Raw genomic sequence first — 23,615 nt, forward strand, 5'->3', positions numbered from 1 at the left:
TTTGTTGATGGACATGTAGATTGATTCCATATCTTTGCTAGTGTGAATAGTGCGCAAAGAAAACAAACAAACAAACAAACAAAAAACCCTGAGGACGGGTATCTCTTTGATATACTAATTTATTTTCCTGTGGATAATACCCAGTAGTGAGATTACTGGATTGTATGGTAGTTCTATTTTTAGTCTTTTGAGAAACAACCCCCATACTGTTGTCCACAGTGGCTGTACTAATTTACATTTCCACCAACAGCGTATAAGGGTTCCCTTTTCTCTGAATCCTTGTCAGCATCTGTTGTTTTTGTCTTTTCATAATAGCAGTTCTAATTGGGATAAATTGAAGTCTCATTGTGGTTTTGATATGCATTTCCCTGGTGATTAGTGATGCTGAGTATTTTTTCATATACCTCTTGACCATTTGTTTGTCTTCTTCAGAAAAATGTCTATTCATGACCTTTACCCATGTTTATGGGATTATTTGTTTTTTATTGTTCAATTTTTTTAGTTCATTGTATATTCTGGATATTAGTCCCTTGTCAGATTAATCGTTTGCAAATATTTTCTCCTATTCAATAGGTTGTCTCTTCATTCTGTTGATGTTTCCTCTGCTGCACAGAAGTCTTTTAGTTTAATATAGTCCCATTTGTCTGTTTTGTTGTTGTTGTTGTTGCTGTGCTTTTGAGGTCTTAGCCATAAAATCTTTGCCTAGACCAGTGTCTTCAAATATTTCCCCAATGTTTTCTTCTTGAAATTATATAGTTTTGGGTCCTATGTTTAAGTCTTTAGTTGACCTTGAGTTGATTTTTGTATATGGTGAGGGACAGGAGTTCAGTTTTATTCTTCTGCATACAGATATCCAGTTCTCCAAGTACCATGTATTTGAAGAGGATATCCTTTCCCTAGTGTATATTCCTGGTGCCTTTGTTGACAATCAGTTGGCTGTAAATGTGTGGATTTTTTTTTTTTTTTTTTTTTTTTTTTGTGGATTCTCTTAATCTGTTGCATTCATTGGTCTGTGTGTCTGTTTTTATACCGGTACCATGTTTTTTTGGTTACTATTGCCTTGTAACACATTTTGAAGTCAGGTAGTGTGATGCCTTCAGCTTTGTTCTTTTTGCTTGGGATTGCTGTAGCTATTCAGGATATTTTTTGGTTCTATATGAATTTTAGGATTGCTTTTTCTAATTCTATGAAAAATGACATTGGTATTTTGATAGGGATTGCATTGAATCTGTATATTGCTTTTGGCAGTATGGCCATTTTAATGATATTAATTCTTCCAATCCATAAGCATGCAATATTTTTCCATTTGTTTATATCATCTTTAATTTCTTTCTACAGTGCTTTGTAGTTTTCCTTGTAGCAAACTTTCACCTCCTTGGTTAAATATATTCCTAGTTTTTTGTTTTGTTTTGTTTTGTTTTTAATAGCTATCGTAAATGGGATTGCCTTCTTGGTGTCCTTTTCAGCAAGTTCATTGTTGGTGTATAGAAATGGTACTGATTTTTGTATGTCGATTTTGTATCCTGCAACTTTATTGAATTTATTTATCAGATCTAAGAGTTTTTTTGTGAAATCTTTAAGTGTATCTAGATCTAAGATCGTATCATCAGCAAAGAGGGACAATTTGACCTTCCTGTTTTCCAATTTGGGTACCTTATATTCTTTCTCTTTCCTGGTTGCTCTGGCTAGGACTTCCAATACGATGTTGATTAGAAGCGGTGAAAGTGGCATCCTTGTCTTATTTCTGTTCATAGGGGAAAGGCTTTGAGCTTTTCCCTATTTCAAAATAATGATAGCTATTGTTATTATTATATAGATCATATAAGCCCTTATTATGTTGAAGTATATTTTTTCTATGCCTAGTTTGTTGAAAGTTTTATCATGAGGGGATGCTAAATTTTCTCAAATGCTTTTTCTGCATCTATTGAGATGATCATATGGTTATTGTCCTTCATTCTCTTTAGGTGATGTATCACAGTTATTGATTTGCATATGTTGAACCATCCTTGTATCCCTGGGATGTGTCCCTGGAATAAATCCCCTTTGATCATGATGTGTTTTTTTTATGAGTTGTTAGATTTGGTTTGCTTCTACAGACACACACACACACACACACACACACACACACACACACTTTTTAGGAGACAGGGTCTTGCTCTGTTGCCCAGGAGGGAGTGCGGTTATGTAATCATAAATCACTGCAGGCTTCAACTTGTAGGCTCAAGTGATTCTCCTGCCTCAGCTCCCGAGTAGCTAGGACTTCAGGTGTGTGCCACCACGCCTAGCTAATTTTTAAATTTTTTGTAGAGATGAGGGTCTCATTATGTTGCCCAGGCTGGGCTTAAACTCCTAGCTTCAATCGATCCTCCTGCATTGGCCTCCCAAAGTGCTGGGATTACAGGCATGAGCCATCATGTCTGGCCCTTGGTTTGCTAGTATTTTATTGAGAATTTTTGTATTTGTGCTCATCAGGAATATTAGTATGTAGTTTTCTTTTTTGTTGAGGCTTGTTTGCATTTGGTATGAAGCTAATGCTGATCTCATAGAATGAGTTAGGCAGAATTCCCTACTGTTCAATGTTTTGGAATAGTTTGAAGAGAATTGGTGTTAGGTCTATTTTGAAAGTTTGGTAGAATTCGGCAGTGAAGCCATGTGGCCCTGGACTTTTCTTTATTGGGAGTTTTTAAATTACTGCCTCAACTTTTTTGTTATTGGTCTGTCCAGGTTTTCCGTTTCTACCTGTTTCAATCTTGGTAGGTTGTATGTGTGTAGCAATTTATCCATTTCCTCTAGGTTTTCCAGTTTGTTGGTGTGTAGTTGTTCATAATAACTTCTCACGATTTTATGTATTTCTGTGGTATCAATTGTAATGTTTCCTTTTCCATTTCTGATTTTTTATTGGAGTATTTCCTCGTTTTTTCTTGGTTAGTCTAGCAAGTGCTTTATCGATTTTATCTTTTCAAAAAACAAAACTTTTTGTTTCATCCATCCTTTGTGTTGTTTTTTAAGTCCCAATTTGTCTAGTTCTGCTCGGATCTTTATTATTACCTTCCTTTTACCAATATGGGGTTTGGCTTGTTTTTGCTTTTCTAGTTCCTTGAGGTACATCATTACGTTGTTTATTTGAAATTGTTATGATTTTTTGGTGTAGGTGCTTATTGCTATAAACTTCCATCTTAGCACTGCTTTTGCTGTATCTCATAGGTTTTGGTGTGTTGCATTTTTATTTGTATTTGTTAAGGGAGATTTTTTGATTTCTTCCTTAATTTATTCTTTGCCACCGTAGTCATTTAGAAGCATGTTGTTTAATCATTTATTTTTACAGTTTCAAAAGGTCCTCATGTTATTGACTTCTAGTTTTATTCCATTGTGGTCTGAGGAAATACTTGATATGACTTTGATTTTTTAAAAATTTGTCAAGTCTTATTTTGTGTTCTAACATGGTCATTGTTAGAGAATGTCCATGTGCTGATGAAAATTTGTATTCTGTAAGTGTTTTATAAAATGTTCTGTGAATGTTTGTTAGGTCCATTTGTTCTAACGTATAGTTTAAATCTAATGTTTCTTTGTTAATTTTCTGTCTAGATTATCTGTCAGATGCTGGCAGGGGGTGTTGAAGTCCCCAACCGTTGTTGTATTGGAGTCTGTCTCTCCTTTTAGATCTGATAACATTTTATTTATATTAATATATCTGAGTGGTCTGTTGTTGGGTGTATATATGTTTAGAATTGTGATATCCTCTGGCTAGAATTGATCCATTATCATTATTTAATGACCTTCATTGTCTCTTTATACTGTTTTTGACTCAAACTCTGTTTTATTTGATATAAGTATAGTGACTTTTGGTTTCCATTTGCATGGAATATCTTTCTCCATCCCTTTGCTTTCAGTCTTATATGTGTTTTTATAGGTTAGATGGGTTTCTTGTACCCAGCATACAGTTGGGTCATGATTTTTTATCTATTGCTAGTCTGTATCTTTTAAGTGGAAACTTTAATCCATTTGCATTTGAAGTTATTCAACAATGAAAAGTTCCCAAGTCTAGTGAGAGATGTAGACACCCAGATACAGGTAACTTAGAGATCTCCAAAAAGATACAATACAAAAAGGTCTTCCCCACAGCACATTATAGCCATATTGTCAAAAGTAAAAGACAAAGAGTGAATTCTAAAAACAGCAAGAGAAGAAAGACTAGTCAACTATAAAGGAACCCCCAGCAAATTAAAATTTTTACCTGTTCACATTCTGATTTACAGAAGGGGTTTGAGCTTGCTTTGTAAAATAAACAGATAATTAATGTTGTTTTGTTTTTGTTTCTGTTTGAAAAAGTCTTGATCATCATGATTGTTAGATTTAAAGATTTTGCAATTCTTATATTTTGGGAGATGCTATGGTATATACTCAGAAGAACTCCGGGCTGGGATATAGGAAACTTGGATTCCCTTGTGTGAATCTAGCAACCTTTTTTACCCTTAGATAATGCACATGATTACCATTAACTTTTGAATGAAGTGAGCATGGATTTCATTACTTCTGGTTTCTCTAACCGCTCTTGATGCCCAGCATTGCCAGTGACATCTCCAAATGGATATTGACAGTTTTTTTCCTACCCTGGTACCTCTGACTCCTGCCTGCCCTTCTGGGTGCATAGACCACGCCAAGGGAGTGGTCTGTCTTGAAAGGTGTGAAATGAAACGTGTAATTGATTTAAAAATAGTAAAAGTTCTTCTTTCCCAGGATTGGTTACTCCTAGGTAACGCTGAGGAGGAATGAAATGACCAAAGAAAAAGGAATAACATACTAATTTGAGTACAACTATAATTGTTACACCTTGATACTTATAACCCCAAGAAAACACCCTTTCCTAAACTCCATACGTACACCTGAATAACACATGTCTCAGCTGGACTGACTACCTGGGTTCAAATCCTGGCTCCCCTGTTTTCTGTCTTTATGTCCTTGGATAAATTAATTATCTTCTGCAGGTCTCAGTTTCCTCATCTACAAAGTGGGTGTGACAGTATTAGCATCTGTCTCTTAGGGTGGTTGTGGGGATTCAATCAGTTAATACGTAAAAACCACAAGAGAGCTGAAATACATTATGTCCTATATAAACATTAAGTAATATTACGATAATTATTGTCTTTCTAAAGTTTAACATACTGATGTATTTGGAGTTACTGGATGTGACTCATTTCTAGGGTAAAAAGTTGAATTTTCCTGGCTCTAGTCATTTCAAATTTCATTTAGTAAACCAACATATTTTTGAAACATTCCACCTGTGCCTGTAAAGTCCATTAAATCCTCTGAAGTGGTCCACATCTGCTATGAGCATAAAAGAAATTGTGCAATGAGGGTAGAATGGAAGAGTATTTTTCTTTCAGACCCAATTTTGACACTAATTCATGGCAACCTGATTTGTATTCTTGAGCAAATTATTCCAAATATGAACATTTCAGATGTTAGTCTCTCAACTAAAAAATAACTTGAGAGATTTTTCCAGGAAGAATAACTGCATCATAGTTTATGCAGCCAACAAATAAAACGGCGTCATGTTGAGGTCCAAAGGGCGTGGGTGGATGAGCAGAAAGAATACTCCAACGGCTGTAGGCAGGTGAAAGATGATTTTATTCAACAGCAACTCTCATCAACAACTTTCTCACACTGTCCATCCTGTCTCGGCTGCTTAGTCTGGTGGCTCCCACACACAGCTGCGGGGCCTGCTCTCCCTTGGCTTTGGAGTCAGCACCTTAACTATTTCAATTTCTCTCTCTGGGCATAGGCAAGCCAAGCTGTGTCCTGGCTCCCCCTGTCCATCTGCAAAGACAGACAGCTCTGACTCTCTCTTTCTCTGGGCCCAAGAGTGCCTGTACAGTGTCAGCAGGGCAATTATACCTTTTACAGACAATAGTGGCTTAGAGCCAAGTGATGAGTTTTCCCTATGTTATAACGATGGTGGTGAGCTTCTCTGTTATGTCTACATGGCTATGATAACAAGTGAAGTTATATGCCTGTGCTGTAAACTCACTCTGGATGCTTACCTCTGCCTGTCCTTGACCAAAGCACCGCCATATTTCTTACAAAGGGGAAGAAAAAGATTTCATAAATATTATATAATTTAAGACCATAAGCATATTACTAATCCCTTTTTCCATAGGTAAGCTATCTTTCTTAATGATACATTGTAAGATCTAGAGTGAATGATAGAAGTCCATGGTATTTACTCTTTTGTTATATTTTGATGCCTGTTTTTCTTAAGATATTATTTAAGTGCCAGGGTTCATTGTTAGCTGATTTATCTAGCTCTCATTTAATGATAAAGTCACTAGCTACTGAAGTATATAGGGAACTTTATAACCTCCACCTCAAATGACTCTAGACAGTTTTGGTTTAAATGGCTTTTTAAAAAATGGTTTTTCTTTCTTCTCTTGTCTTGTGATCCATCACTTAGTATCACAGTCCTCTCTGCCTCTAGTAGCATTTGTGATTTGCTGCCTCTGATCTGCTCAGAAGCTGGGTAATCATGCTTGTTACAAGTGTGTTTTTCAAAAAAGTTCTGAGTGAAAACCTCAGTCTCTTTTCTCATGTGCTCTAGTGAGGTAGGAGGCAGATCTTGACTCCAGAGGCAAGGTTCAGACACTGGACCAAACTGAGGTCAGGGCAGAAGCACCTCCCCATAAGACATGCCCACCAGTGTGCCATGTCAGTTTACTATTGCCATGGCAATGCCCAGAAGTTACCACCCCTTTCCATGGCAACAGCCCAACAACCCAGGAGTTACAACCCTCATCCTAGAAATTTCTGCATAAATCACCCCTTAATTTGCATATAAATAAACTAGGTTTAAATATGAGTGCAGAGCTGCCGCTGAACTGCTACTCTAGGCACACTGCCTATGGGGTAGGCCTACTCTGTAAGGAGCAGTACCTCTGCTGCTGCTGTAAACTGCTGCTTCAGTAAACGTTGCTGTTTAACACCACCAGCTTGTCCTTTAATTCTTTCCCAGGCAAAGCCAAGTACCCTCCTGAGCTAAACCCCAATTTGGGGACTTTCCTGTCCTGCGTCACTAGTGCCTTGCTGCTCAAAGAGGGGTCCTCAGACCAGCACTGGTATTGCTTTCATTAGAAATGCAGAATGTCGCGCCTCCCTCCAGACCTACTCAATCAGAATCTATATTTTAACGAGATTCCCAAGTGATCTGTGTGCACATTAAAATTTGAGAAGCCCCACTTTAGCACATCACCTTTGTGACAGTTAATTTTCCTATTGAGATGCTTTTTTAAAACACGAAAGATTTATATGATATGAAGAGAAACCAGAATAGTGATCCTTTTTTAGCTTACAAATTGTGTCTTACTGTGCTCTATGTTAAAGTGTGGTGAAATATTTTACCTCTAGAAATACACAGTATTACAATGTCTAGAAGTGTTTTAATGTTCAGTAATAGGTAACTGATGAACATTTTATTTTCTCTCCCCTAGGATATTTTTGGTGATCTTGGAAGTTCTGTATCATGGAATCAATCTCTATGATGGGAAGCCCTAAGAGCCTTAGTGAAACTTTTTTACCTAATGGCATAAATGGTATCAAAGATGCAAGGAAAGTCACTGTAGGTGTGATTGGAAGTGGAGATTTTGCCAAATCCTTGACGATTCGACTTATTAGATGTGGCTATCATGTGGTCATAGGAAGTAGAAATCCTAAGTTTGCTTCTGAATTTTTTCCTCATGTGGTAGATGTCACCCATCATGAAGATGCTCTCACAAAAACAAATATAATATTTGTTGCTATACATAGAGAACATTATACCTCCCTGTGGGACCTAAGACATCTGCTTGTGGGTAAAATCCTGATTGATGTGAGCAATAACATGAGGATAAACCAGTACCCAGAATCCAATGCTGAATATTTGGCGTCATTATTCCCAGATTCTTTGATTGTCAAAGGATTTAATGTTGTCTCAGCTTGGGCACTTCAGTTAGGACCTAAGGATGCCAGCCGGCAGGTATGTATTTTACATTTTTATTCTTATGTATCTGGTATTTTGTAGTTAAACAGCTAAACAAATATCAAACATTTTAAAACTAAATTCTGACACTTTCCAATGATTATCATTTGAAAATTAATTATGAGCACCTGAAGATTAATGTCCTGACCTTGTAAGGGCACATTCCCATTCCCAAAATGATGTGGAAATCTGGGAAAATAATGTGAACTTCATCCAGTTCAACTTGAGAATAAAGCAGATGGGGAGCTCGGTCAACACCATTGTGGAATGAGCTTTTATAAGTAAACACATAAAATATGTTAAAAATTTTTTTTAAATGTGCTTATGCATTATAATTAAGCATGATTATAAAACACTTTTATTGTTTTTGTCCGTAAAGACAGTTGATTCGATTCCTTAGAAAATAAGTTTAAGTATTATATCATTGTATGCTGTATATCAGAGTCATGATAACCATTTACTTTCCAGTCTTTATTTTAATGACTAAAAGAACATATGCTTTTCTACAGGCTATTTCTGAATCTTTTTTTTCTTTTGCATATCCACCAAAGTTTAGCAGTAGATATAGAATAAGCAAATTAGAACCAGGACCTGTGAGACAAACCTGAATTTAATCATATACCCATATTTATACCAAATTTAAATTTTTAACAGAAAAAAATGTGGAACAGTGATGAAATTCAAAATAAGCTACAAAATAGTCTAAATTTGTATTTTGTAGTGTTTGTGCCTTTATTTTGAATGTTTGGTTTATTTTTAGACTTATTATATCATATTATGTCATATTATAATTTATACAAAATTTTTTCCAAATGAGTTTTTAAAAAAATTTATTCCACCATTGTCACGACTGTAATGAATTAATTTAGAATACTTTTTTCTTACTTCTGTTATAAAAGGACCTCTATTTTAAAAGTTCATAAATGATTATATAATATTCATTCAAATAGGATTTGTCCTTCATCTGGCTAATGTTATCTGAGATTAATAATCCAAAGAGTGTTATATTGTCACCATTACATAAATAGAAACATGCAAATATTTCTATGTGGTCTATTTTAGAGTCCTTATACAAACATCTTTAGGGATATATTTAGGAATTTGTTTTCCCCAAACATTATTTGGAGACTTTATAGCAATATTTTTCTAGCCTTGAATGAAGTGGCCTACCCATTAGTAATAGCAGCTCACTCCAGTAATGAACTTGGGGCTCAATAAACACTTGTTGAATTTTCAACTATATTATAGTATCTAACAGATTTCGATAGTTTGAAAGCCTACCCTTGCCTCCACCCATCACGTCATTAGAGTTTCTGTAAAAGTAGTATCTTTGTCTTAGAAAAGGACAGTTGCTTTTCTATTTAAATTAACTAAGCCTTATAATTTTTTTACTTGCCAGGTATATCATCATTATTTAGAGATGAAAGAATTTAATATACTGACCAATGAAATAGTATACCTGAGATTATTATGGTTTTTCTGAGATACTTGGTGTATTGGTTTCTAAACCTAAATTTTATTTAAAATCTTATTAAATTTTATTAAAAAATATAGCATCATGACATAATTTAAAGGTTTTAATTGCAGATGGCCATCCAAAGTGCATGCCCACTTCCAGTTATGCTAAATATCTGTAAAGGGCAGTGTTTGCACTCATACTACTAGACAGAACTGCTACAGTGCTAAAACTACATATTGTTCATGACAGCAGGGAGTGCCAGCCCCACACTGTCCCCTGTGGGAATTAGGGAAGTGGAGTGGGGCAGGGGCATGACCAGCAGCTCAAAGTCCACCTAAACCCCTGGAGAGGAGGCCTTACCCGGCTGCTGCTACTGAACCATGCCTAGAAGAGTACACTTTTCTTTCCACCTGCCCCCCCCGCCACCTGGGGGATCGCCTCTGACGCTCGAGGTTGCAGCTACATTTTCCTGCATTTTATTGTCCTGTTATCATAAGTGGCAAGGACTTTTTTGTTCTCATGACACTGTTTAAAACCTATTAGTAATAGGTTAATACATTCATAAATGCCTTATCTCCTAACTTTAACCATTTGCATCACTCAGGTTCATTACAGGTGATGCTCCATAAGTGGAGCATGCGATTGCTACCATTTTTATAAACAACGGTGGTAATGCTGAGTCTTTTTATTTTTCCCACAGGTTTATATATGCAGCAACAATATTCAAGCCCGACAACAGGTTATTGAACTTGCCCGCCAGTTGAATTTCATTCCCGTTGACTTGGGATCCTTATCATCAGCCAGAGAGATTGAAAATTTACCCCTACGACTCTTTACTCTCTGGAGAGGGCCAGTGGTGGTAGCTATAAGCTTGGCCACATTTTTTTTCCTTTATTCCTTTGTCAGAGATGTGATTCATCCATATGCTAGAAACCAACAGAGTGACTTTTACAAAATTCCTATTGAGATTGTGAATAAAACCTTACCTATAGTTGCCATTACTTTGCTCTCCCTGGTATACCTAGCAGGTCTCCTGGCAGCTGCTTATCAACTTTATTACGGCACCAAGTATAGGAGATTTCCGCCTTGGTTGGAAACCTGGTTGCAGTGTAGAAAACAGCTCGGATTACTAAGTTTTTTCTTCACTGTGGTCCATGTTGCCTACAGCCTCTGCTTACCAATGAGAAGGTCAGAGAGATATTTGTTTCTCAACATGGCTTATCAGCAGGTACTGAACATGCTTGTTATTTATCTGATGCTAGTAAAATACTTTTTATTAGTATAAATTATAAAACATAAAATTTTGCATGCCTTTTAATGGAAATTTGATTTTTGTATACTATGGGAGGGGAAATAATTGTTCTTTCAACAATGTTTTCACGTAAGAATTATGTGGCTAATTCAAAATTATTTCAAGTAAAGGCTGCTACCATCCTTTTCCTTACAGAATAAAAGCAGAAACGTAGAGGGTTGGGTTCTCCCCTTTTTTCAATGTCATAATTGCAATGAGTGCTTTCAATATTCAACAATTCATTATTTTAATGTTTTATAATTGGTCGTGATCCACAAAATGATGAGGCAACTCTCAGTAAATATATACGATAAAATTAGAACTGGTAAAAATACAAAGCAGAACAGGAAGACAAGATCAGGAGAAAAAAGTCGAATACACCTCTGCTGAGAGTGTCTGCACAGCTTCTCTTTTGGCTTTGAGATTTTCAACACGATGAGAAAGGAGACCCTATTATTTACAAAGCTCTTGTTATCAAAAACTAGAAAACAATAGTTCTACGGGTGAAGCTTTTCTAGCACTTAGCTCTCAAAAAAAAAAAAATCTTAGGGAGCACTTCATGGAAGGGGCTTGATGATGAGCTAGACTATGGTTTTCCTCCATAATTCCCAATCCACAAATGTAATTTAAGGGGTTTCCCTGAAGCTGTTTGGTATAACATTTCTCAATGAAAGCCAAGAACATTGCACCAAAACAAATGTGTAAAAGCATGTGCGTTTTGTAAGGATCGAAGGCATCATAGTCCAAGTATGTGGCATCTAGTACTTAAGCTTGTTTCAACAATAAAACCTAAAATAATATTTTTCTAATTAGTAGATTGATAACCTTTAAGCCATTCACTTTCTGGGGGAAAAAACACTTCTCTTAATGAGATACTAAGGCTTTTATAGTTGCTCAGTTGGCTCCCTTACCTCCTTCCAGTCATTTGCCCAGATCTCACCTTTTCAGTGAGTCCTACGCTGGATACCATTTTAAATGCTGCTGCCTCCACCCCAACCAGTATTCCGAATCCCGCTGACTTACCCTGCTCTACCTTTCTTTTTTTAATAACGCTTACCATCTTCTAACACACTTGACTTCCATGTTAAAAATACATTTACCAGTGTTTGCCTTCCCCCATCAGAATGTAAGTTCATGAGAAGAGGGATCTTTGTCCATCTTTTTCACTGATACATACCCAGTGCCTAGATCTGAGCCTAGACATTGTGGACACTCCAACAGCCCATTTGTGGGATGAATGAATGAACTGGGAGAGCAGGTAGATCCAGGTTGTAGTCTCTGAGTACACTGGGTAATGCTGTTATTCTGTATTGTATAGATATCAAATAAGAAGATGGTAGCAACTCTGGGGCCTCTTTCAAGATAATGGTATGATTGCCTCAGGGAACTAATGGTTAAGAAGCAGCTTTTTGTTGTTGTTAAATTTTAAGTATGTTTTGTTAACTGGAATTGGACAAAGTTAAACTGTTGTTAAGTTAGAATCTGTTTTCCATTATTAGATACTTATTTAAATAAAAAATTTCAGCTGATGGAGTCCAATACTTGATTTATACTCTAATTATATTCTGAGTGTAAATAGAACTTCTAAAGGTAGTCCCTACACAGAATACCACAAATTCAGAGTTAACTGTCTGACTTGATTATACACACATTATCAATGTAAGTAAAAGATGTTTGGAAAAATACTGCATATAAATGACATAGTCAGAGAGTTGGGAATCATATTAAATTAGGCAGTTCAAGTGGAGAAATACTTGAGCTCCATTGGCCTTTATAGCCAAGGAAATCATAGCTTTCTAGGAAGAGAAGATGAGAAGAAAGACAAAACAGAGATATATTATTCATGTGATGGAAGAAGATACTGACGTAGTTTAGAAATTCCCTGCCTGGATCCAAGTTGAACTAAGGCCAGACTGTATCCCAGATATTCAACCAAGTTTAAACCAGCTTGTAAAAGTACTTCGAAACTAAGTTTAACTCCAGTAACTTCTTTTGTGTCACCCTAGAACCAACCACTAGGCATTTTATGGTGTTGGACTCCAGAGTCCCTGTAATGATGATGTATTACAAATGTGATGGCAAAGCTTTGCCCCTTTATTCTAGCACGTATACAAGGAAAGAGAAAGTTTTGTCCTCCTTTTGTTTAATTCTCTTTTCCCCTACACCTGGAGCAGTATCATCCAGTAACATGTTCTCTATAATGGTTTGTTAGACTGAATTAGTGCAACTTAAATATGTCTATATATGACCAGGTTCTTCTTATGCCAAGAGTGAACTCTGTGCTGAATCAGTTAATGTTCTACTAAACAAAGGAAGTTCACATTTGCTTTCTTGTTAGGTTCATGCAAATATTGAAAACTCTTGGAACGAGGAAGAAGTTTGGAGAATTGAAATGTATATCTCCTTTGGCATAATGAGCCTTGGCTTACTTTCCCTCCTGGCAGTCACTTCTATCCCTTCAGTGAGCAATGCTTTAAACTGGAGAGAATTCAGTTTTATTCAGGTATGTGGGGTTTTGTTTGGTCAAGGACTGTGCAGGATAGGATTTCCTTGTTAAGAACAACTGAATTTTAAATCTTTTCCTTATAAAAAGGGTGCCTTTGAGAGTGTATTTATGCATCTAGATACATTATGCTGGAAGGCAGCTTAGGACTGCTCTGGTTGAGTAAGTGAAACACCAGTCAGTATATGATTGTACTGGAAGACTTTGACAGCACTGCCTTCCAGTATACTATGTTAAGAATGAAAAGTTATCTTAAAAGAGAAAAAAAAAATGAAAGTGGGGAAGGATGAGCTTAGATCAAATTTAATGTTGCAAGTCAATTTATTATTAGACAAGTTAACGAAAATTTATTTTATGTTTTGAGTCGTCTTGATCTGTCCAGAAAAATCTTATTAATTTGAACTCAAGTGGGAGTGTCAATCTGAATATTTTAAAGAAATGTGTGTGTATATACACACACACACAAACACAAGCAGTGGCAAACTAGGTAACTAGATTAATGGATTGTAGCATGCAGCCAGCCTTAAGAATTTTGTTAGTACAGGTATTTAGTGTATCAGTAGTACACTAATATATATGGATGTCTGTAAAGGGATTTCAAACCACCATGGTATTTAATAAGTTAAACATTCACCCTCTCCAATAATATCTAAATAATAAGGTTGCATATTTTAAAAATACATGACTGAAACATGGACCCTTCTTGTATTTTTACAAAATCTGTACTGGTTGTATCCAAATGGTTTACAGCACAGTAGACAAATTCATGTCCTTTGCTGGTACACTTAAGTTTTGTTTCGTTTCATTGCTTATTTGCTTGTTTTTTTTAAGGTCATGTAAAAATCTCATTCAAAGCAAGGCCATAATGCTTATCTGAATTTATTTTTCCTTTTCAAAGAAAAGGGAGAGTACTTTCCCAACAGCTAGTTTAAACATACCTGAAAAGAAATAGAAGGTTCTAGACAGATGCAAATTATCATTATAAATTTAGATCAGTAATTGCAAATATTTTGCCTGCCGGAGGGTTGATATTTTCTCAGTAAAGTTAGACATTACATCATTATACGGATGTAATATTACTTTTCTATAACAGACTATTTTTCAAAGTAAGCAGTCTTAAACATAATAATTTAGCAAACTAAAGAATGGTGATCTTTTAGAATTTAACCTGTAAAGTGCCTAACTGAAGTATTCTTATTAAACTCTGTATTTGAATTCTTGTTTATATTAATACTGCAGGATTTTTCATACTTGCCTATTAACCAGTGTGTATATGTGTGTGTGTGCCCATGAGGATGCTCATTTAATTTTAATTTAATTAATTTTAATAATTTTAAATGAGTTTATTTAATTTTATCATATATCTGTTTATGTATTAACAGGTATGTGTCACCTAACAATGGGGAACATTCTGAGCAATGAGGCAATTTTGTCACGTGAACATCATAGAGCATATTTATACAAACCGTGACCTATTGCTCCCAGGCTACAAACCTGTACAGCATGTTACTGTACTGAATACTATATGCACTTGTAACACAATGGTAAATATTTGTGTACCTAAACATATCTAAACATAGAAAAGGTACAGTAAAAATAGGGTATATAATCTTGTGGGACCACTGTTGTATATGCAGTCCATAGTTGACCAAAATGCCCTTATGTGGCACATGACTGTATTTATGTGTATGTGTACACACACACTCACACACACACATATATACACACACACATTTCTTTAATACACAACTGGTGGAAATGTGAATAATTTTTATAAAGAAGAGTTTAGCAGTATGTATCAGTACCCTTAAGGAAAAGCTAGATGTTTTGACCAATAATCCTACTATTAGAAACCAGTCCTAAGAAAATAAATCAAAATATGGAAAATGGCCTAACATGACATTTATAGTTGAGGAAAATTGGAAACAGTAAATTATCAACAAAAAGGAATGGTTGAATAAATTATGCACATCCATTCAATAGAATATTATACAGTATTAATTCATCTTCATAATGACATGAGGAAAATGTTCTTGATAAAATAAATGAAGTAGTAAGAATATTGAAGTGTATGCAATCGCGCCTCATTTGTGTAACATAAGGTGTGCATATAAATAATACATATATATGCATATATAAAAATATTAATATTGTTTAATTCAGTAGAGGACAAAGGTTAACTTGATAATTTAAGACAAAATAGTTTTATCAAAATATAAACACGGTATATCTTGAACTTAATTTATGGGTTTCAGTCATTTGTTTCTTATTCTTTGTTTCTTTTCCTTTCTCTCCTGGCCCAAGTCTACGCTTGGATATGTCGCTCTGCTCATAAGTACTTTCCACGTTTTAATTTATGGATGGAAACGAGCTTTTGAAGAAGAGTACTACAGATTTTATACACCGCCAAACTTTGTTCTTGCTCTTGTTTTGCCCTCAGTTGTAATTCTGGGTAAGATCATTTTATTCCTTCCATGTATAAGCCGAAAGCTAAAACGAATTAAAAAAGGCTGGGAAAAGAGCCAATTTCTGGAAGAAGGTATTGGAGGAACAATTCCTCATGTCTCCCCAGAGAGGGTCACAGTAATGTGATGATAAATGGTGTTCACAGCTGCCATATAAAATTCTACTCATGCCATTATTTTTATGACTTCTACATTCAGTTACAAGTATACTGTCAAATTATTGTGGGTTGAAACTTGTTAAATGAGATTTCAACTGAATTAGTGATAGAGTTTTCTTCAAATTAATTTTCACAAATGTCATGTTTGCCAATATGAATTTTTCTAGTCAATATATTACTGTAATTTAGGTATGTTTTGTTTTGCCCAACTGTAACCCTATTGTTACTTTATATTTCATAATCAGGCAAAAATACTTACAGTTAATAATATAGATACAATTTTAAAAACAATTTGCAAACCAGCAGAATTTTAAGCTTTTAAAATAATTTAATGGATATACATTTTTTTCTGAAGATTAAGATTTTAATATTCAACTTAAAAAGTAGAAATGCATTATCATATGTTATTTTTAAGAAAGGACATATTATATTAGCATCTAGGTAAGGGTGCATGATAGCATTCCTATATTTCTCTCATAAAATAGGATTTGAAGGATGAAATTAATTATATGAAGCAATATGATTATATGAACAGACACAAATTAAAAAGACAAATTAAACCTGAAATTATATTTAAAATATATTGGAGACATGAAATACATACTGATAATACATACCTCATGAAAGCTTTTATTCTTTATTGTGTTACAGAGCAGTTTCATTTTCATATTAATATACTGATCAGGAAGAGGATTCAGTAACATTTGGCCTCCAAAAGTGCTATCTCTTAATACAGTACCAATCCTGGGAATTGTATAATAGTTGATACTTAGAACAAAAGTATCAAGTTTGCACACAAGTAGTCTGTCAGCTGACCTTTGTCGCACCTTAACCAGTCACCACTTGCTATGGTATGGGATTATACTGATGTTCTTTGAGGGATTGTGATGTGCCAGGCATGGTTCTAAGTACTTTACTTGTATTATCTCATTTAATACTTAGAACAACCCCGTAAGATAAGTAGTTATTATCTTCATTTTACATATGAGGGACCAAAGGATAGAAGAGTTATTTTCCAAAGGTCATGCAGTTAATAAATGGTGGAGTGAGCACTCAAGTCCAGGTAGTCATATTCCAGAGGCCACGGTTTTAACCACTAGGCTCTGGAGCTCCCGCCGCAGCCCTATGCATTGTGTTCACAATGCCAATCTAGATGCTTCCTCTTTTGTATAAAGTCACTGACATTCTTTAGAGTGGGTTGGGTGCATCCAAAAATTGTATAAAAATATTATTATAATAAACTTATGACTGCTTGTAGGGTAATTCACAGTTACCCTGTTCTTGGTCGTAACATGAGCCTTGAGACCCGTGGCAGTCCATATGCCTCCCTATGCAGTGAAGGGCCCTAGCAGTGTTAACAAATTGCTGAGATCCCATAGAGTCTTTCAAAAATCTCTGTAGACCTGGTTTTCTCCTTTTCTCTTCCTGAGAAGTTCTCCTGCCTGCATAACCATTCATTAGGTAGCAATTTACAAGCATGAAGGATATTAGGGCAAGTGGCTAATTATAAATCTACTCTAGAGACATGTAATCATACAGATTATTCATAAAATTTTTCAGTGCTGTCCTTCCACATTTAATTGCATTTTGCTCAAACCGTAGAACGTCCTACATTTCCCCCACCCCCATTTGCTATTTCTTTATTAAAATAGAAAATTATAGACAAGATACAATTATATGCATTCCTCTTCCTGAAATTATAACATTTCTAAACTTACCCACATAAGTACTACTGAATCCAGCTGCCAACAATAAAAAGACTTTTATTTAGTAGAGACTACCTTTCCCACCAGTGGCTCTTTTCCTACAACTGCATTGTCAGTTTGGTAATTCACTCATGATTCTCTAATGTTCTCCTCTTGGTGAATTTTATTATCTTGTACTTTCTAACTGAGCTCTCTCTTTTCTTTATTTTAATTATATTTCTCCCCACTTCATAATCACTTGTTAGTTCTTGGTGGGAATTCAGTTGGGCAATGATAACTTTTATGGGCAAATACCTAAACATTCTATTATAGTGAACTAATGAAAATAACAGCATATTTTCAGTATTTTCTTGTTCCTTAAATTCCAGTTAACACTATGCTTAACCGTTTAATGTGAAAACGAAATGAAATATTCCTAAAAGTTAGATGACTATTAAAGCATATATTGTTGCATGTATGTATTAAGTAGCCAATACTCTAAAAATATCACTGTTACAGATAAATGAGGCCTTTAAAAATATGAAAAACAAACTTTTGTGAAAATGTATAAAAGATACATCTGTTGTTTCGAATGGCACTATCTTCTTTTCAGTACTACAAAAACTGAATAATTTTGAAGTTTTAGAATAAATGTAACATATTTACTATAATTCTAAATGTTTAAATGCTTTTCTAAAAATGCAAAACTATGATGTTTAGTTGCTTTATTTTAATTCTATGTGATTATTTTTCTTAATTGTTATTTTTTTATAATCATTATTTTTCTGAACCATTCTTCTGGCCTCAGAAGTAGGACTGAATTCTACTATTGCTAGATGTGAGAAAGTGGTGGTGAGAACCTTAGAGCAGTGGAGATTTGCTACCTGGTCTGTGTTTTGAGAAGTGCCCTTTAGAAAATTAAAAGAATGTAGAAAAGATACTCAGTCTTAATCCTATGCAAAAAGAAAAAAAATCAAGTAACTTTTTTCCTATGAGGAAAATAACCATGAGCTGTATCATGCTACTTAGCTTTTATGTATATATTTCATATGTCTCCTGTATTAAGAACATTTAAAATCATATTTAAATAGGAATATATTCATGCTAACATTATTTTTCAAAATATACATGGAAATTTAGCCCAGATTGTCTACATGTAAGGTTTTTATTTAAACTGTAAAATATTTAAAAGTATGAATAAAATATATTTATAGGTATTTATCAGAGATGATTATTTTGTGCTACATACAGGTTGGCTAATGAGCTCTAGTGTTAAACTACCTGATTAATTTCTTATAAAGCAGCATAACCTTGGCTTGATTAAGGAATTTTTCTTTCAAAAATTAATCTGATAATAGTAACTTAAAGTATATTATACTTTCATTACAATCAAATTATAGAAATTACTTGTATAAAAGGGCTACAAGAATATACACAATTTTAAAATATTTTCATATATCTCCTATCTAATATGATAACTTAATTCTTCTAAATTACCACTTGCCATTAAGCTATTTCATAATAAATTCTGTACAGAGTTTCCCCCCAAAAAAGAGATTTATTTATGAAATATTTAAAGTTTCTAATGTGATATTTTAAATAAAGTATCATAAATGTAGTAAGTAAATATTTATTTAGGAATACTGTGAACAATGAACTAATTATACCTGTGTCAGTCTATGAAATCCCTGTTTTGAAATAAGTAAACAGCCTAAAATGTGTTGAAATTATTTTGTAAATCCATGACTTAAAGCAGGATACATACATAGTTTAACACACCTCACAGTGTTAAGATTTATATTATGAAATGAGATGCCCTACCTTCAATTGTTCATCAATCAGTAAAACAAATTCTGATATATATTCAGTACAAATGATTAGCCCTGAATGAAATGTAATAATTTCAGTGGAAACTCAATCTGTTTTTACCTTTAAACAGTGAATTTTACATGAATGAATGGGTTCTTCACTTTTTTTTTAGTATGAGAAAATTATACAGTGCTTAATTTTCAGAGATTCTGTCCATATACTAAAAATGTTTTGTTCAGCCTAACATACTGAGTTTTTTTTAACTTTCTAAATTATTGAATTTCCATCGTGCATTCATCCAAAATTAAGGCAAACTGTATGGATTCTTCCAGTGGCCAGATGAGCTAAATTAAATCACAAAAGCAGATGCTTTTGTATGATCTCCAAATTGCCAACTTTAAGGAAATATTCTCTTGCAATTGTCTTTAAAGATCTTTTGCAGCTTTGCAGATATTCAGACTGAGCTGGAACTGGAATTTGTCTTCCTATTGACTCCTTTAAAAGCTGCTGCCCATTGCATTCCTGAACTGTCCTTGCAGTTAGGTGTACATGTGACTGAGTGTTGGCCAGTGAGATGAAGTCTCCTCAAAGGAAGGCAGCATGTGTTCTTTTTCATCCCTTCATCTTGCTGCTGGCATTGTGGATATAACAGGAGCCCTGGCAGCTGTCCCCAGAAGATCAAGGCCACACCCAAAGAGGAAGGCAGATTAGAGACCAGAAAGACCTTGACTACTTCCCTACTTCCACTGCTTTTTCCTGCATTTCAGCCATTGTAAATCTGGGTTTGTTACATGACGTGAAAATTAATCCTTTCTGCCCTACAGTTCTTTATCCTGATACTGTTTAACACTGTCTGAATTAACTAGACTGCAATAATTCTTACTTTTGAAAGCTTTTAAAGGATAATGTGCAATTCACATTAAAAGTTATTTTCCATTGTCAATTAGTTATACTCATTTTCTTGCCTTGATCTTTCACTAGATATTTTGTATCTGCTTGGAATATATTGTCTTCTTTTTAACTGTGTAATTGGTAATTACTAAAACTCTGTAATCTCCAAAATATTGCTATCAAATTACACATGTTTTCTATCATTCTCATACTGCCTTATAAACATTTAAATAAAAAGTAATTTAATGCTTTAAATTCTGTTTTGAAATGTTGTATACACGTGGATTTTTTTTCTTACTGAATAATAATTCCAGTATTTGATGGAGGCCTTCTAATAATTTTCTGAGTTATTTCTTTTCAGAAGCATCCAGAAAGCAATACACGTGATAGTTTTGGAGGGGTTTTGTTTGTTTTTACTGAAGTAGTCATTTAGAAAAACCTCCATTTACATTGATTTTATTATATTATTTCATTTTACTAGCATTCATTAAGCATCTTTAAATCAGAACACACACAATATTCAAGCTATTCTGTAAAACCCCTGGTAGCAGAAATTTTATCTTATTTACTACTAAATCCCCAGTATCTAGTATAATATGGTCTATGATGGATACTAAAGAGATTTTATAATAAATCATTACTCATTTTTATAGAAAATTATGTTTTTTATTACCCCACATCCGTGCAGCCATGCCTAAAACCTTTTGCCTCTTCCTCATGCCCTTCCCATCACTGCTTCTGCCTCATGCCTTGCCTCCTGGCCAGTGGCCTAGCGCTACCCTATTGTCCTAAAGAGGAGTTTCTGCTGCTGCTGCCACTACCACCACCGCCACACTGCTATATGTTGATGAGTCCTGTACACGGTGCCATTGACAAGGAGAAACTGACCTTTGTACCTGTGCACCAGATCTGTCCGTGGAGGTTCTGGCTTCCCCAGCTGCTGCCTGGAAATGCTTAGGTGCTAATATCCTGAGAGTAGGATTGTCAGGTAAAATACAGGACTCTCAGTTAAATTTGAATTGCAGACAAACAAGAAATTACTTTTTATTATAAGCATGGACTTTTTTAAATTTTTCTAAATCTGGCAACCCTACTTAAGGAGTGAACTTTGAACAAGGAGATACAGCACAAAATGAAGCTAGCAGATAAATTCTCCCTTCCTTTCCCCCAGATAGGCTGTTCTAAAGTGCAGTAATTCAGAAGACCTTCATGAAAATCTCCTCAAAGACCGAGCAATTAACTGCACTTGTTGCCACCTATAACCAGCTCAGTAACACCTGCGTTTGTGTTCCCTTCTCCTAGTGCCTCACTTCCATTTTTTTCCTCACTTCTGTTTCTCAGAGATAGTACTCCCCACAGAGTGGCAGCAGGTGAATGTTGGTGTTTATTTATGGCAGGCTTGGGGAACCTAGACTAGTACAGTACTTTAGGTAGTGGATTCTTCCAATGGGAAGTGAAACAAGAGACAAATGATGACTTTGAGAAAGTCAGGCACAGGACCCTGCAGACTCAAAATCCAGATTTGTTAAGACCCCTGAGAGTAGAGAAACCCCTCATGAGCAGATTCATATTGATCAAATGTACAGTGATACACTGTTAAATCAGAATAGTAACTTAGTACTACTGTGTGAAATATCAGTGTCCTGTAGTCAAGAATACCATTTGTGCCTTAATTAAACATACTCTTTTCTTGAATCTGCTGTTTATAAGAATTCAAGTTATAATTCAAAATATATTGGGATCTGTTATGAGCTGAATTGAATTTCCTCAAAATTGATACATTGAAATCCTAACTCCCACACTACCTCAGAATGTATTTGGTGACAGGATCTTTAAAGAGGTAAAGTGAGGTCATACAGTTGGGCCCTAATCCAATATGATTGGTGTCCTCATAGGAAGAGGAGATTAGGAATCAGGCATGCACAGAGGGAAGAACATTTGAAGTAAAAGGGAGAAGACGGCACGCCAAGGAGAGATGCCTCAAGATGAAATCAATCCTGCCAGCACCTTAGTCTTCAACTTCTAGCCTCCAGAACTGTAACAAAATAAATTTCTGTTGTTAAAGCCACCCAGTCTGTGGTATTTGTTACAGCAGTCCTCAAAAACTAACACAAGGTTCACAGAATCAGAACAAGTCAATTTAGATATAGAACTCAAATAATTAATGTCATTAGAACAAACTTGTCTGATTAATCTTGCTCCACAATAAAGACAGTTCCATCCTGGGATAATTGCACTATAACCACCCACCATTTAAACACAATAATAGTTATTCTAAAATCTCAGGAACATTTTTTTTCATATAATTATTCCCATGTCATGGAACTGAAGCTTTGATTGGGTAAAAGTAGCGCTTTATAAATTCTTCTTTTCATTTATTATAATCTGTTTACTTTTCCACTAAACATGAGTAGTTCCTGCAGCTTCCTACTTAAAAATCACTTGCAGTTTGGGTTATTGTTGGTATAATTTTCATCAGAATGGTTGACTTCAGGGGTGACTATTCTTTTACTTTCATTTTCTGTTCCACGTACTTATTCTTCCCAAATGTGCATTAATGATTCTGTTGGAAAGACGTAATTACTTTTGTTTTGTTTTTAGGCTTTGTTTCTATGCTGTCAACCTGAAAAAATTTTTTAAAACAGTGAAGTATAGGCTGGGAGTGGTGGCTCACGCCTGTGATCCTAGCACTTTGGGAGGCAAAAGTGGGCAGATCATTTGAACTCAGGAGTTCAAGACCAACCTGGACAACATGGTGAAACCCCATCTCTACAAAAAATAACAAAAATTAGCCAGACATGGTGGCATGCACTTGTAGTTCCAGCTGCTCGGGAGGCTAAGGTGGGAGGTGAGAGGTGGGAGGTGGGAGGATCACCTGAGCCCAGGGAGGTTGGGGCTGCAGCGAGCAGAGATCATGTCACTGCATCCCAGCCTGGGTGACACAGTGAGCCCTGTCTCAAAAAAAAAAAAAAAAAAAAAAATTAAGTGTAATAAACTCTAGTTTTGTATGCATTTCTTCTGTTACAGAATTTCCCTAAAGCTATCCTATTAAAAACTATGATTAGATTTCATATGTGCTATAAACATTCTTTATTTAAAATAAATTACTCTAATTAAGAAAGGAATAACATTTGCTTGAACATTTAGAACATCTGTAGAACATCTGGCATTAGAGACTACCAAATTCATATGTAGTCTAAAATACTTATTAAACACATTCTTAATTCAAGAATATATAATTATTCATATAATTAGAAATAATTATAATTTTACTAAACACTGCTAATTAGGCAGAGTATAAACAAGAAAAAATCAGAAGGAAAATAGAACCACAATTTGTAATATA

At 34.9% G+C, this 23,615-nt stretch overlaps 1 protein-coding gene across 5 annotated transcripts in view; it reads left to right on the plus strand.

The window, feature by feature from the left end:
* Window positions 1-22,193, plus strand: part of LOC105475467 (STEAP2 metalloreductase) — a 28,120-nt gene extending 5,927 nt beyond the window's left edge. For 4 of the 5 annotated variants that reach the window (XM_011730717.3, XM_011730718.3, XM_071094786.1 and 1 more), the window contains exons 3-6: window positions 7,482-8,005; window positions 10,168-10,695; window positions 13,097-13,261; window positions 15,566-20,508. In XM_011730717.3, coding sequence (XP_011729019.1) covers window positions 7,514-8,005; window positions 10,168-10,695; window positions 13,097-13,261; window positions 15,566-15,853 — 1,473 coding nt within the window. In that variant the 5' untranslated portion in view covers window positions 7,482-7,513 and the 3' untranslated portion in view covers window positions 15,854-20,508. Of the gene's footprint in view, window positions 1-7,481; window positions 8,006-10,167; window positions 10,696-13,096; window positions 13,262-15,565; window positions 20,509-22,164 lie in introns of those variants that run through there. The other variant, XM_011730720.3, reaches the window with a different exon arrangement.
* Window positions 22,194-23,615: the final 1,422 nt, after the last annotated feature.

Source organism: Macaca nemestrina, chromosome 4 (assembly GCF_043159975.1).
Source record: "Macaca nemestrina isolate mMacNem1 chromosome 4, mMacNem.hap1, whole genome shotgun sequence".
Taxonomy (NCBI): domain Eukaryota; kingdom Metazoa; phylum Chordata; class Mammalia; order Primates; family Cercopithecidae; genus Macaca; species Macaca nemestrina.